Source organism: Ipomoea triloba, chromosome 4 (assembly GCF_003576645.1).
Source record: "Ipomoea triloba cultivar NCNSP0323 chromosome 4, ASM357664v1".
NCBI classification, from domain to species: domain Eukaryota; kingdom Viridiplantae; phylum Streptophyta; class Magnoliopsida; order Solanales; family Convolvulaceae; genus Ipomoea; species Ipomoea triloba.
The window spans coordinates 3,862,863-3,878,972 of NC_044919.1; the positions used below are offsets into that span (position 1 = coordinate 3,862,863).

General features: G+C 36.5%; 2 protein-coding genes across 3 annotated transcripts; one reads left to right on the forward strand and one right to left on the reverse strand.

Annotated features, from left to right (window-relative positions):
* Nucleotides 1–3,747: 3,747 nt before the first annotated feature.
* On the forward strand, nt 3,748–6,033 carry LOC116016971 (aspartyl protease AED3-like). The gene is made up of 3 exons (XM_031257459.1): nt 3,748–4,312; nt 4,473–4,947; nt 5,038–6,033. Exons 1-3 carry the CDS (start codon nt 3,827–3,829, stop codon nt 5,394–5,396), a joined length of 1,320 nt encoding a protein of 439 aa, XP_031113319.1. The 5' UTR covers nt 3,748–3,826; the 3' UTR covers nt 5,397–6,033.
* A 2,858-nt stretch (nt 6,034–8,891) lies between these two features.
* LOC116015119 (trihelix transcription factor ASIL2) lies at nt 8,892–10,467 on the reverse strand. 2 transcript variants are annotated; one of them, XM_031255131.1, is made up of 2 exons: nt 9,740–10,462; nt 8,892–9,590 (listed from the first exon to the last, which is right to left on the reverse strand). In XM_031255131.1, the coding sequence occupies exons 1-2, from the start codon at nt 10,409–10,411 to the stop codon at nt 9,099–9,101; spliced, it is 1,164 nt and encodes a 387-aa protein (XP_031110991.1). In that variant the 5' UTR covers nt 10,412–10,462; the 3' UTR covers nt 8,892–9,098. The 2 variants fall into 2 exon arrangements, with proteins under 2 accessions (XP_031110991.1, XP_031110992.1); XM_031255132.1 differs by having other exon boundaries at nt 9,133–9,627; nt 9,740–10,467.
* Between the last annotated feature and the right edge of the window lie 5,643 nt (nt 10,468–16,110).

Genomic DNA, 16,110 nt, shown 5'->3' on the forward strand with positions numbered 1-16,110 from the left:
TTTTCCTTGTGGTCAATACACATGATGTCCACCCACGGTGATCATACATGTCACTCACAAGACCCTTTTTGTCACTCACAAGACGAGATTCATCCAGACCCTTTCTTTTTTACAGTTAATAAGAAAGGACAAAAAATTCCTTCGGGACAAAAAAAATTCCTAAGAGACAGTAACTTTTTATTTAGGAACACCTATGGCTTCTTCCATACTATTCTATACTTTCTCAATCATTTTTCAGCAGTACTATCCTATGACAACTCATCTAAAATAACAATAAAGATGTCATCACACTACTACGTAATAGTTGGCTTATAAAATATAAGATAATTTTTTTTTAAATACAATTCTCAAAATATATCTAAATAGTTTTTGGAGAATTGTTCTCTTCTATATCAATCCTCAAGATCTTTTTTTTTTTTTTTTTTTTAAAACCAAGAAATAGACTTATATTAAAGCATCAAAGAAAAACACAGTGAAAATCAGTACAGATAAACTCATACTGGTATTATTTAGCACTCGGACAGGGTGATTGTTACATGACGTTGCAAATGTTGCTGCAAGCATATTGCGGTTCAGTGCAATTGCAGGTGGTGTTCCCGTGTGGATACAGTAATGTGAGTTGTTCTTTTTAAAAAAAAAAATCTTTTATAGATGACGAGAACATCTATAACCACTATCCGAGTGTGTGCAGAGTAAATCTCATCTTGTGATTTTAGCCAGCAAAGATTATTAGAAGGTAAATAATTGCGTATAATTTATCAGCTCAAGTTAAGAAAGTCAACAAAAGATTTTCATTGAGAGTTGAACTTTGAACCTTATTATTAAAGACATCCTTATTTTACTTATATATTCTCGCTTTTTATTATACTTTTTTATTTTAAATTAATGTTACGAGTTTAGATTAATCTAAAAAAGTGAATTGCAATTTGTATTTGTTTTATGATTTAATAATGATAGTGTAAATTATCATGAGATTAGGTTTAGAATTGCGCTACGATGATGAGAATTAAGATATGAGAATGTATTAATAGGTGTAATATGGTTGGTCAGTCTAACGAGGTCAAAGCCATCTGAGCAACTATTACAACAAAGTAAATGAGTACTAGCAAATAAGTGAGTTGGAGATGATCTCTCAAGCGAGCTAAGTGAGTCTACTTATATTATAAACCTTGGCTAATGACATGATAACTAGTAGCAAGTGGGACCATGTGGCGTACTCAAACTAGATAAGGAAGGCGATTGATCAAGCCACTTAACGATTACATCAATCGACACATTCATCAAGCCAATGTAGACTTTTCCAACTAGTTCTCCAACACCCCGTTAGTCGGGTAAATGATATATGGACTGATTTATTGGGCTACATAAATTTTACTTTTAAGAGTACACTTATTATTTTCCTATTTTATCGAGATTTACGATGAAATGGTGGAACACACAAACAAAACAATGTGATTGATGAGACAATTCCCCGTGACCATGATAACAAAGAAGAATCTTGGGGTCAAAGAGTAGTAGTGGAGAAATGGCAACAAAAATGGGACAGCAACATAGATCAAAAGGCTGCACCCAACTTCCAAAATAATGTAGACTGCAGTACTGCACTCTTCTATTATTTCACTGTCTTCCCACGGGACTCCATCATGCCATTTCCTTCGCCTTTCTTTCTTTTGTTATCTTCTTCATACACTTCTGTCTTCCTATTTACGTCTAGGTTGCCTTTTTTGTGTCTTTTTTTTTGGGCATATTCTGTGTCCTTACTCCTTATATAAGTCTTATTCATTGACCGGAGATGCTTTCCGGTAGGAGGGAGGCAAGTCAGCCGGAAACTCCGGGAAGTCTTCCGACCAAATACTACACTTCCCCTAGCCTTGATCCCCTGGCCCCCAACATTTTAAAAAGAAAATTGTTATTCTCCTTATTGATGAAACTCTTTATATAAATATTACCTCGCAAATCACATAAGAGATGTAAGACCTTGTGCGATGAGTTTGATTGAAAACTACGAAAGTCAATAGATAGCTTCATAGGGAGTCAAACTTGAAATTTCGTTACCAAGTTAACTGTCCGATCAATTTGGTTGGGTTGTTACTGGGCCAATTTTTCCACTGAGTAAGAATCATTAGTTTCATAATAATGGTTGGTATACTGAATGTTATATAAAAAAATATTATTATATAATTTGTTATGTTTAATAACATCTGAACATTTATTTTTATAAATAATTATAATTTAAACAAACTGAACACTAATGTAAACAATGATTGGAATATGAAAACACTAATTTGGTGATTGGCTACACACTCACATGCAATTTACAACAGTGCCCTTTGTGTGATTGGCTAAATGAATGGGACAGGCTAGCTGATGAGAGGATATATAATTATATAGTGGAAGACTTCTTGACTAAATCTGAGAGCTTATGAGCTTGATTGCACTTAACAATTATATTGCTCCCTTCCAGTGGCTGCCCCCACCACCTCATATCCAAGATCTGATTCAATCTCTGAATATTTGGTAGATTTTGTAGTAAAATATTACCATTATATACATTATGCCACCTTAGGTAATGGCACCCAGATTTGTCCCTTCATTAATTTGTCATTTTTATAGCTTAAATCTCAACATCTTGCATGAATCCCCATGAGCCAGGGGCACCATCATATACTATATATTATATATATAATACACCAAATCTCGCTTATAATATTGATTGGGTTATTGGGTTATAGGGCCAAGTAAGCTCAGTATCTCAAACTCAATAGTTATCTTCTGAAAGAACGGACTTGAGCTCAACAAGTTGAGAAGTCAAGCGAAAAACTTGCGTAAGATTGTCACAACTAACTGGGCAACCTAGGCCTAGAAGATTTCTGTCATAAGTTATCTTACCTACTTGACAAATTAACTTGCCACTTAAGTGATAACCGTGTGAGACAACCAAAAAGTGTCATGTTAACTTACTTGCAATGTGTCATCATGACATAAACAACTTGAATCCAGTATAAGTACACACTAGTTTCTCATTCTAGATCATCCCACATCTCATATCATATTCACTAATCACTACTTATACTACTTACATTATTGCATCTATCAAACTAGAGCTATCCAACTTCTTAGTCTCACTTGTAATTAAGTTCTTACACCGTCTATTTTAATACACCTTAATTCTACACCCACACAAAAGATAAGTACTAACTTTAGTGCCATAGGATTTCACCAAAACTATGGTGTAGTAGCAAATAATGTCTTCCTTGATTCATTAATAAACAAGTCAGAAAATACACTAAATGCAATTAAGTAAACCGCCACATGTTCAATCTTAATTCCCTTGGATGCAATAGAAGAAAAAGGACAAGCCCATGAGGTGATATCATATCATACTTCCGTTCAATGGAATACAGTCTGTATCAAACTACACAAAGTCTACAATAGCTGCACTTCTTTGCTTTACCCCATCCTCCCCGCGTGGAGTGTATTTCACAAAATGAAAGAAAATCACTCCACAACTGGACAAATTTATACCGTTTTTCTAAATAGGATTTGAACCCACACATTGTCCCTACATATTCATACTTCCCCGAGGATTGTGATCCTAACGGGTAAAGGACCACAAGAAGTTAAACCAATCTAGATTGCCCATAGCTGACCGGCTCAAATCAAGAATGACGGGATGTGATTCAAACTCGTGACTTTGTGGTTACAAGTTTGTATTTTAACTAACTTAACTGGGGTTATCAGTTTATCACTCTAGGTACTCATACTTGAGTGTATATAAGTAGGTTGTGTGACACTTGATAAACCATCACAAATTAAAGAGGAAACCATGAAGAAGACTAACCTCTTCTTGACACTATTCCTTGCTGTTTTCTCTTTGGGAGTGGTAGCCCAAGGGCTCAACAACCCAAAATGCAAGGCTCAAGAAAAGGGATCCACCCTGCAAGTCCTCCATGTTTACAGCTCTTGCTCACCATTCAGGCCAGCTAAATCTTCACTCTCATGGGAGGACACTGTGCTCCAAATGCAGACCAAGGACGAGGCGAGGCTGCTGTACCTGGACAGCCTCGTCGCCAAAAAATCCAGCGTGCCGATAGCCTCCGCCCGGCAGATTACCCAGAGCCCGACGTACATTGTCAGGGCTAACATCGGAACGCCCCCGCAGACCTTGCTGTTGGCCATGGATACTAGCAATGACGCTGCCTGGGTTCCTTGCTCTGGCTGCATTGGCTGCCCCTCTTCTTCAGCGTTGTTTGATCAGTCCAAATCCACCACTTTCCATGATGTTGCCTGTGGAGCTCCTCAGTGCAGCCAGGTTTAGCCAAATTTAAATTTCCCAGATTTTGTGGACCAATGACATTTTTTTCTGAGGACTTTTATCGAACATGTTGTATGCATTTAGGTGCCAAACCCCAATGACTTTATTTATTTTTCTTTCTCTGAGGACTTTTATCGAACATGTTGTGTGCATTTAGGTGCCAAACCCCGCGTGTGATGGTAACGTGTGCGGATTCAACCTCACCTACGGCGGCTCCACCATAGCGGCGAACCTCTCGCAAGACACGGTGACCCTCGCTGCCGACTCCGTTGCCGGATACACTTTCGGCTGCATTCTAAGGGCCACCGGAAGCTCAGTACCACCGCAGGGTCTGTTGGGGCTCGGCCGCGGTCCATTATCGCTACTGTCCCAAACCCAAAGCCTCTACCAGTCCACATTCTCATACTGCCTGCCGAATTACAAATCTCCCAATTTCACCGGTTCGCTGCGACTCGGCCCGGTCGGCCAGCCCCAGCGCATTAAGTTCACTCCGTTGCTCAAAAACCCTCGCCGGCCGTCGTTGTACTACGTCAACTTGATCGGAATTAAAGTCGGCCGGGGACTAGTCAACACCCCTCCGGGCTCCTTCACCTTCGATCCGGCCACCGGCGCAGGGACCATCATTGATTCCGGTAAATCATCAATCATCTCATTCGTGCCCTAGATTTCGTCACTAAAATTTGAATCCCCCAAAATTCACGACTAATTTGAACAATGATTAGGCACGGTGTTCACGCGGCTTGTCCAGCCGGCGTACGAAGCGGTCCGAGACGAATTCCGGCGGCGGATGGGGCCGAACGCGACGGTGACCTCGTTAGGCGGGTTCGACACGTGTTACACCGTCCCGATAACGATTCCGAGCTTAACGTTCCTGTTCGCCGGGATGAACGTGACGCTGCCGCCGGAAAACTTCCTCATCCACAGCTCCTCCGGCAGCACCACCTGCCTCGCCATGGCCGCCGCCCCCGGCAACGTCAACTCCGTCCTCAACGTCATCGCCAATCTGCAGCAGCAAAACCACCGCATTCTGTTCGACGTCCCAAACTCCAGGCTAGGCGTTGCCCGCGAAACTTGCAGCTAAAATTCCGGGCCGTTATTCATCAATTCACTAATTAATAATTAAATATAGTTAATTAGTGATTAATTACCGTCATCTAGTTGAGGAAACCTATGATCTTCGGTATGAACCGTTAGTCGACTAGTTAAGAAAAATTGTAATCTTCAGTGTGTGATTACTAGTTACTGGTCGACTGATCCAGAAAATTAGTAGTTTTTAGTGTTTGATTACAAATTATTGGTCTACTGATCGAAGTCGAAAAAAATTATAGAGTGTTTAGTGTGTGATTGCTGATTAATTGGTCGATGAAACTTATGATCGGACCAAAGATTAGCAGGGTTCACGGGCGCAAAACAGCATTGTGTCCCCGATGATGTGTTGTTTTTTGGGATTTTTTTTCTTGTTTTTTTGTTTGATTGATGATATTCTGATTTGTTGTCAAATGTATGTGTGAATGTGTGAGGAATTGTGGGATTTTTGGTTGGTTTTTGTCTGTTGCCGTTGCTCCAATAGCGCTGATTAAGGTACCGAGTCACGGATTGCAATTTCAGATCTGTTTTGTCATTTGTGGGACAATGATGTATTTCTACTTTCTAGTGTAGCAGACTAGTACAATACTATTGAATATTTTATGAGAGTTTATTACAAAATATGTTTTATATATACTTTCCATTTCCGATATAACTTTCATATTTTGATACAAATTATTTATAATTTAAAGAAAAATTCTCTCATATCGATCAATAAAAATGCATACATACTATATTGTACATAGTATATTGTGACTATTAACGGAAATATGTATGTGTAGTACTTGGTACAACTTCTAAATCCTTTTAGAGCATAGTGTAATTGGTGTAAAATGCACCAGTATTGATCCGTACTTTTAAATTCTTTCATAAATTAAATATTTTAACCATTTAAATTATAAGTAACTTAAGTCAAATATCACTATAAAATATAACTAAAAAATATAAGAAATTGTTATAATTGAATATTGGAAATAGGACAAGCCCAACATGGCCCAACCCACCAAAAGGTTAGAGCAAAAACTAGACTGGACCATGGGCTAGGAGCAAGGAGCCCCATGTACATTTGCTCATATACCTGAACAAAAGTCAATGAGTACGATGTCCGAACACAGCAAACTTAACTATGGACACTTTGTGGATTATGGATCAAAACAATGTTGTTTCTTTTAATGAGAAAAAATTACACTCATTCCGGTTAATTTTAACACAATTAAAGTATCATTTTAATTTAACTATAGTTTCATTTGACAATATACACTCAATATATGAGGCATGTTATTCAATATCATTTTAGATACATTATAGTTTCATTACATCACAATTAAAGTATCATTCTAATTCAACTACAATTTAATTTAAAAATATACACTCCATATGTAAGACATGTTATTCAATTTCATTTTAGATATATTGTAGTTTCTTTTTATTTTGAGCATATTATAAATACGAAATTTGTTAAATATAACAGTCGATCGACGGTCATTTCTCTACTTAAAGAAACCACGTTATTTTTTGACCAATTATATAGATCATGGTCCACCGTATAGCACTTATACAAACACGGGAAGGAGTGATTACGTTGCCCGATAGAAACCAAATAACCTTGGTGGCAATCACATCAAATAGATTTTTTATTCTCTCAAATGAGAGGTCATATGTTCAAGCCTCAGTTGCTTTAGTAACTTGAAAAAAGAAGTGAGATTAATTAATCTAAATAAATTAAAGTTCACAACTTTTCAAGAAAAGTTGCAATTATTAATTTTTGACTTTGAATTTAAAATTAAATTTAAATACGAATAATTACAAGCTTTTGTACATAATTGGTCTTTTTAAAAAGTTAAAAGTCTCATGTCTAAATTTAATTCTTTAAAGATTGAAATTTATTTCTCATTTAATAAATATAATTCATCTAGGGTTACACTAATGTATAACATTTTGTATGGGTTTGACTTTTCATGTATTTCGTCTTAACTAATTATACGATAAATAGACTTCATATATATATTTATATCTAAAAATTCAATAAGTCTCAATCTAAGTTATATCATTGAGATAGACTTTATATACTCTCTCTTTCTCATTTTATTTGTTATACTTACTATTCATTGATCAAACCAACATTTTCTTTTTTTGTTTATTTTCTTTTGTATTTTTATTTATTTTTAAAATTAATTTTTCATGTTTAATAGTACTTTTAGTGTGGTTTCTAAATATATAAATTTTGTATATCAATATGAAACTTAATATTATGAAAAATTGGAGTAAAAAAACTTCAGCCAAGCCTCATTAACCGAACCAGACACATAAAATGTGACGGAGAGAGTATATATATTTATATCTAATTAGTTATAAATTAATTGTAACTACTACTACTAATTAGTTATAAATTAATTGTAACTACTACTACTACTCGCTAAGTTATAAATTAATTAGTTATAAATTAATTGTAACTACTGCTAAATTAACTACTACTGCTACTAAATTAACTACTACTACTTTCAGGCCACTTTCAGATGGTAGGCTTGTCACACTGCAGGTCACGGCATGATTAGTAGCGTGACACCTGACCATCTGAAAGCTGGCCAGAGTGTCACGCTGATGGTCACAGCGTGACCTCTAGCGTGACACACTCCCGATGGCCCTTCCTGGTTTTTCTTCGCTTCGATACACCATTGATCCTTGCTGTGAATTTGCCCTTCCATTTGTGAACCAATTTGCCTCAATATCATCTCGATTTGTTCTCATTTGAAGCTCCTAGATTCCTAAGTTCCAATTTCCAATCCTCAAGTCGAAAACACCTAAAATATACATCACTCTGGCACAATCACCTAGCATTTACTCAGATTTTAGTACAAATAATGAAGCATAATTAAGCGCTAATTCAAGGCTTATCAGATCCTATGGACCAAGTAGCACTCTGCTAGTATACGACTTATTAGCACTCTGCTTGGATCCTACGGACTGAGTGACACTCAGCTTGTATACGACCGATTGGCACTCTGCTGGAACCCTATGGACCGGGTGGCTCTTCAGCAGACCGACTAGGTGACCCCAAGAGTAGTCCTTGCGCGTATTTTATCCATCATTTTGCAAAAGTCTAACTAATGCATCTTCCTTAACCTTAACCTCCAAAGTCAAACCCAAACACTTTAAAAAGTCAATGCATTACATACACAATATAAATTTATAATATATATAAAATGCTAAATATACAATATTTTTTATGACAAAATAAATTCTTTAATTTAGGATACAAAAATTGGTAAGATAGAACACATCATTTGATTAACCCCTCCATGCACACATGATAAAGTCTATTACCTTGTTTTTGTGTAATAACTACTTGACAATAGTATGCTAGCAAGAATCGTATATAAAAGTCATGTTTTACTCATTTGATCAGCTCCCGTACTAGTCTCTAATTCCCTCATGAGATTTATCACATTTGTGAGTCAAGCTAAGCAACCCAATTCTATATTGTTGAAGCTGAAAATATAATTAGGTTATTATATTAATCATCAATACCATGAAAAGAAATATATATATGTTTCCAAATTGATGTTTAGCTTACAAATATCATAATTGGTTGATAATGATGGGCCATTTATATGATCAAAAAGACCAAGAATCCATGTTATTTTTTTGCCTAAAAAAAAAAAAGAAAATCAAACTAAAGTCTTTTTCTATCAGCTCATCAGCTTCTTCCAATTCTGAGCGAAGGATCGACGACTCCCTTATTATTATTGGTGTTGTTGTTGTTGTTACTGGCAAGGCAGCTGGCAAAAAGCTTTGCGATCTCCAGCTGAGTGTTGGCGATGATCTCCGTCCTCTTCAGCTCCATTTCTCCCCTCTTCAGCTCCGCCTCAGCCCTCATTCTCTCCACTTCTCTCATCGCCTCCGTCCGCGCTTCCTCCGTACGCGCCACCACCTCCGCCAGCAGCCGTATGCTCTCCGCCACCTCCCAATTGCGGTCCCTCCCGCCTCCGCCGCCGCCGAGGCTCCGTTTTCGCCTCTTGTTCTTCATTCTCTCCGTGGATGATCTCAGCTTGTTCGCCGCCGCCGCCGCTTCTTTCGCCTCCTCCTTCTCGTTCCTGTACAGCGCCGGCGTGCTGATGCTGTCCGTGTCCGTCGCCATGTTCTTCTCCGACGCCATGTTTTCCGATAACTTCTCTTGCATAACGTCCTCCTATCATAACGATGATGAAATTCAAGCAATTTACTATCTGAACCATGCATGCAAGTAAATTTTAGAAGAGATATGGAGTTTAATTTGTTCGAATTTTGATTAGAATGATAAAAGAGGGAAAATTCTAGGGTTTTGAAATTCGAACTGACCTTTGCTCCACGAATATAACCGTCGGAACCGTGGGAATGATGGCCGGCATTTCCTAAAGGGACAACCAGGGACGGCGGAGGAGCTGGCGGAGGAGGAGGCGGTGTAAGGAGCGGCGGCTCCGGCGCCATAATAAACTGCGCGTTAGCGACTCTGGAAGTCGGCTGCGGCGGCGGAGGCGGAGGAGGAGGCGGTGGCGGGGGAAGAAGAGCCGGCGGAGGCTGATGAGAGGGAGCATTATTCCCGCGGAGGAGGAGATCGAGGCGAGAATAGAGCGGCCACGACGAGGCGTCGGCGGCGGTGGCGGATTCCGACCGGTACCGCTTCTTCATCGACTCGATCTTGTTCTTGCACTGCGTCTGCGTCTTTGCCGATTTCGTCGAGTTCCCACGCGCCGACACGTGCCGCGCCACGTCCTCCCAATCCTGCCCCTTCAGCTTGGCTCGGTTCCGAAGCACCCATTTCGCCTCGTAAGCTTCCAGCAGGCTCGACACCGCCCCTTCGCTCCACTCGTCTCTCTTCAGCCTGTCGCTCGCCGCCACCACCGCCGTAGCCAGACTTCTCGGCGACTCCTGCTTAGGATTGGTGCCGCCATTAGAGAGGAGAGAAGGATTTTCTTTGCTGGTATTATTATTATTAGCAGGCTCTTGCAGGGTGTCCATCCCCCCTCTCATTCTAATACTGCTTATTTACCACCTCTTCTTAGCTGCTAACATGAATATCCTCATACCTCAACAAGTTAAAAGAGCCCACACAAGTGGCATAACCTCTCCTGTTATGACCGGCCACTATTACATACATGTTAAAATATATCTTAGTTAAGAGATGGTTTTGTTAATGGGTGTTTGGTAAATAGCGCGGCTAGTTGTTAGCTGATTGGGGTAGTGGGTTTGATTAGTTGATAGTATTGGCTTGAAGGTAAAAAAATGTTTGGTAAATTAGCTGTTAAGTAATAGCTGATTATTGCCAAATGACTTTCTCAAAAAGCTAATAAAAACGCTGCTTTGAACATCTTTTTGAATTTTAGCATTTTGGAGCAATAAAAAGTTACAAAAAGTTAATTAACCATAAATTTATATTTATTGTAGCTAAAAATGACTGATTGACTAACTATTTTAGCAACCATTATCTTAACTGTAACTCATGATTATCAACAATCACTACCCAAAGACACGAATATAAACTATAATAAGGTAAATCAATCTAGATTGTCAAAAGCTTACTGGTTCAAATCAATAAGGTCAATAGACTTTTTTCACCAAAAATGGAACTCGAAACAGTGTAGTTACCAAGTCAACTAAATTACTTAAATTTGTCCCTTTTAAAATTGTGCTCTTAATATTTTCATGATATGTACTAAAAAGTTTTATAATCATGTGAGGAGATGAACTTAAGAAGTAAACTTATGAGGCGAAAAGAAAATAGCATTAATTATACATTTAATGGTAAGGTTGGTAATATCATGCAATTGTTGAATTGTTTTAAGCACACATCAATTTCTTTTTAGGTACAAAAGAATGCCAATGAGGTGGTTCCCTCAAGTAGTCATGCTAGTTCATTTCAAATCAAACCAATTACTATTTCATTTAGTTTTAATTATAACTATAACTTTATAGAGATCTTACCTATATATATAACTTTATAATTGTAATAACAATAAAATATTTTATAGTTCCTATTTCACATTGAATTCAATATAGAATCGATAATTTGGAATCAAAATAGAACTAGAGACTTGATTAAAATTAGTTTTACTTTTAGTTCAAGAACTATTAGAATATTTTCATATTTAGTTCTTAAGTAAATGACTTTCATCTTTTGTCACATTTAGTCCTTCTAACTAAATGACTAATGTAAAACATTTAAAACATGTAATATATTAATAAATAAAAAAATGACATTTTTAATCCCATAATTGTGATAAAATAATTGACGCAATCCCCTAATTATTGAAACCTCCACATTAAATCACTTAAGATGGTGGATATAGTTCATCGATAACAGTTAAGAAACTATATCCACCACTAATATAATAATTGAGGATTAAATATAAAAGTTATAATACTTGAGAGTCTGAATCAATTATTTTATGAAAACCATTATAATTAAATGACTAAAACCATTATTATTATTTTTTTTTTTGAAAACACTAAAACCATTATTTTTAAGAATTGTAAATTAGGTTTAATGAATGATATGGTAAGGTTTGTCAATCGAAGGAAAAGGTGAAAGAGCCACTAGCATTGAGGGGGAGGAAAAAAGAGGGGGCTACATAGTGGCCTACTGTCTATGGGAAAGAGAGATATGAGAGAATTACGTGTTGGGTACTTGGACAGTGGCAGCTTTTCAAACAAAAATAAGTGCCCTTTATTATTTTTGTGTACTTGAAATTTTGTTTGATTTTGGTATCATGTAGGTCCATCAAATTGCCAACTCTTTCCATATACTTTTACCCTAACCTCCTTACTCTACATTGTGTATAAATACATACATATATACCCTCGATAATTTGATAATTTTACGGTTTTTACTGTTAGAAAATTTTCATTTTTTAAAGGACAAAAATTTGTAAATGTTTATGTGTACATTTAGAAAATAAAATGGAAAATTTAAAAATGCAAAACAAAGATTTGGAGTTGATGGTCTGGTTAGATCCCTCACCAGTCGGTTGGCCGGATGGTTCAATTTATAGGTTAAACATACAAGAGTAACTAGCTAGTTGTAGGGGATTGTGTCTGACAGAGGAGAAGAGCACAACTCGGGGTCACGCACAACTAGACCAATCAACCGACTCGACGTATCAATTAGGAGAGGACCTTGGAGTCCAATGGACCAACTTGGTATAGACATACCTTAACATAGTATAAATGTCCTAACTAACCTTGTTGTTGAAGGGTAATGTCGACTTCACTACTTGTATTCAGACAGACATTTTAACTAACCGCTCGAGTAACTATCAACCGACTTATAATTAGTATAAAAAGGAGTTCAATTCAAGTTATAAAATATTTAAGGATATATATATCCTAATTGCATACTGGTAATGTCGTGGCTTGTTACATTCCAAATTGAAACATTTAGAACAATGGTGGTATAGTAGGATTAAAGAAGTGAATCTTAGCCAAAGACCTTGTGGTTAAGCGGCATCCGGTGTACACTCCCATGTGGAAGAGAGTGGGTTCGAGCCTCGTGCTTCAGTAGGTTGAGAAAGTAGCTATAGCTATGAACAGATACTACATTGTAACCGAGTCAGTAGACCTAAAAAAAAAAAAGTGAATTTTAACTTTATAACTTTTAGCCTTTTAATTTACAAATAACCTTCTTAAAAGCAGTTAGAGCTGCTTTAACCGTGCTGTCAAAAAATAAAACTAGTACGAAGTAATAAAAACACAATTTTATTTTCACATCATACATAATAATTTTTTTTTAAACACATCATACATAATAATTAGTTTCACATTTTGAATATATCACAACTGCAGGATGCTAAACTTTCTTCTCAAAAGGTTAAATCCTTAACACTAAGGGCCTCACACGCTTCGGCGCCGACAGAGCATCTAAGAGGATGTAAATGATGGCAACTTAGATAAACACAAAGGCTAGACCTTAAATTCCCAACTCCAAGGACTTCACACCAGCACCGACAGAGCATCTGGGAGGATGTAAATCATGATAATTTAGCTGAATATAAATGCTAGACATTTGTTTATTGCGCACAAAGAGCCCCTCATTTTGAGAGATTGCTCCCACAGTACACTGTTGTTAGTGAGACTCAATCTCTTATCTTTCTTCCCAAACTTCACCATGTGATAATTTAACATTTTATGTGACCAAATAGGATGCTAAACTTGTGGTACAAAGGTGGCTAAGTTTAATCAATAATTAAATTAATAAGAAAGGTGATGGTGAAACAAGGCATATGGAGTTACTGTGGTGTTGAGGGGAGTAGGATTAGGCCGGTTAGAGGTAGTGGGTGGGGCAGGGGGGTGGGGTTGGGGGGGTAGAGAATAGAATAGAGAATAGAGAATATGGGTAGTGATATTTGTCAAATGAATTAATGATAGTATGCTAACTTTTATCATGCTTTTTGATAGTGTTATGTTGGTGTGAATATATGTTGGGTGTCTGGGTTTGGGCATATTTTTTGGCTGTTAGCGTTGATATGAAGCCAACCATGACATCCACCGACGAGTGGTGGCCATTCACGTGTGATTGTCGCCCACTCCCAAGTCCCAACTTTTTACTGTGCCCCCAATTCCCCTCCTTTTCACCCCCCGCGGTTTATTCAACTTTCATGTGCACCCGCTTGCTTATCAGACCTTGTATTTGCACCGAGAATTCATCACATGTTCTTACCCTAAAATCTCGGTAAGAAAGTAAATTGTGAAACGTGTCTTAATAATTTTAAGATTATTAGAATATTTATATACTGGTGAGACTCGTAATGACATAAATTAAATGTACATAACAATCGGTGAAATAAGTTGTTAATTTTACTTTGAATAGGTTAACCAATTTCAGGTAAGTAATGTCTTGGATACGTATAGCATGTGAGATCTAAAGTTGTCTTTTCTGTAACCCTTTACTTCGCTTTAGAAAGTCCTAAAAGCTTATCTTGTTGTTCGGTGTGCGATTGAATTGGGACTATTGCAGATGTATCTTGGGTTTATTTAGATGATGAAGATTTGTGAGGGAAGAAATTGATCTGGGGTATGTGCGAATCAATAATTCCACATAAATAATATGGGTAAAACAGTAAAGATTTCCTTTTGGATCAATGCAAAACAGCTAGAGTATTACAAGACTTATAATGGAATTAAACATGATTTGCAATTGATAAGTCAATGTTAATTTATATAAAATGGAAAGTACAACAAACTCCTAAAATCGTAGTGGGCCAAGAGACCAAGTTATAGTCCACCACCGAAGCTTAGAGTCGGGCCCCGAATCGGAAGTGATTGATGGCCCAGGGCCAGCCTCGGAAGCAAGCCTCAAGGGCCCTTGCCCACTACTTGGGTGTTGTCCTTGAGTCCTCGAGTTACGAGTTCCTAAACTACAGACCTATATTCTTGAGTAATTTCCAATATGTTCATCAATATAATTTTTAGTTATGTTTCGAGAAGATCTTATCTAAGGTATATATGACATTCACTTATGATCTTTTAAGTGTTGTTCTTATGGACTGAAATGGGCAAAAAAAATAAAAAATTGGTGGCATTAGTAGAACAAACTATTGACTTCATTTTTCAATTAAAAAAAAAAACTATTGACTTCATAGATGATACATCACATTAATTTGAAGTAAGCTGCACACATACTCTTGTGACATTTAGAAAGACTTACTAGGCTCAGTAATCATTTAAACATTTAAAAATCAAACGTATATTTAAATGTCTATATTCTTATTAGATGTACCAAATAATAACAAAATTATCATTACATGCATGATTCATACTTCACTACAATTGATCTTCTAGATATTTTTTATGTTGTCACCAAAAGCTTTTTTTTTTTTTTTTTTTTTTTAAAGTTCATCAAGGAAAGAAGCCTGCATACACCCAAACCAACCTGCCCACTTCTTCATCACTTTTCCCCATTCATCTTTTCAAACTTTTGCCTTTTCCCACCGTTTTCTTACCGTCACAATCCACATACCTTAGATCTTTTGCCAACTAACATAATCACATTAATAATAATAATAATAATTATTATTATTATTATTATTATTATTATTATATTTTATTTTATTTTGGTAGTGTAATCAAATTGCTTATTTTGAGTGATTTATAGCTAGTATCAAATATAATCAATAAGTTGAATTTATAAATTGAAGCAAGTGTGTTAAGACAGCTATCAACTAACTCGCTAGATGTCAAAACAAGCAAAATGTTCTAGGCCAATTCAAATACTAGACATCATGTGATAACAATTCAAATGCATTTGATTAATCGTTGTCGGGAATTCGATAGTAGATTAACCGCATTCGCCTAAATACAAAAATCAATATAGTGAACAGGTGTGTGTGTATATATGTAATATATATATATATATATATATATATATATATATATATATATATATATATATATATATATATATATATATATATATATATTACTAGGCTCAGTAATCATTTAAACATTTAAAAATCAACGTATATTTAAATGTCTATATTCTTATTAGATGTACCAAATAATAACAAAATTATCATTTACATGCATGATTCATACTTCACTACAATTGATCTTCTAGATATTTTTTATGTGTCACCAAAAGCTTTTTTTTTTTTTTTCTTTTTTAAAGTTCATCAGGAAAGAAGCCTGCATACACCCAAACCAACCTGCCCACTTCTTCATCACTTTTCCCCATTCAT

Bases quoted from the DNA above. Each gene is read 5' to 3' on its own strand.
- LOC116016971 (XM_031257459.1), top strand. From the start codon at position 3,827: ATGAAGAAGACTAACCTCTTCTTGACACTATTCCTTGCTGTTTTCTCT. The intron at 4,313-4,472 runs GTTTAGCCAAAT...GTGTGCATTTAG, and splicing joins GAGCTCCTCAGTGCAGCCAG to GTGCCAAACCCCGCGTGTGA. The intron at 4,948-5,037 runs GTAAATCATCAA...AACAATGATTAG, and splicing joins AGGGACCATCATTGATTCCG to GCACGGTGTTCACGCGGCTT.
- LOC116015119 (XM_031255131.1), bottom strand. From the start codon at position 10,411: ATGAGAGGGGGGATGGACACCCTGCAAGAGCCTGCTAATAATAATAAT. The intron at 9,591-9,739 runs GTCAGTTCGAAT...TCGTTATGATAG, and splicing joins GTTATATTCGTGGAGCAAAG to GAGGACGTTATGCAAGAGAA.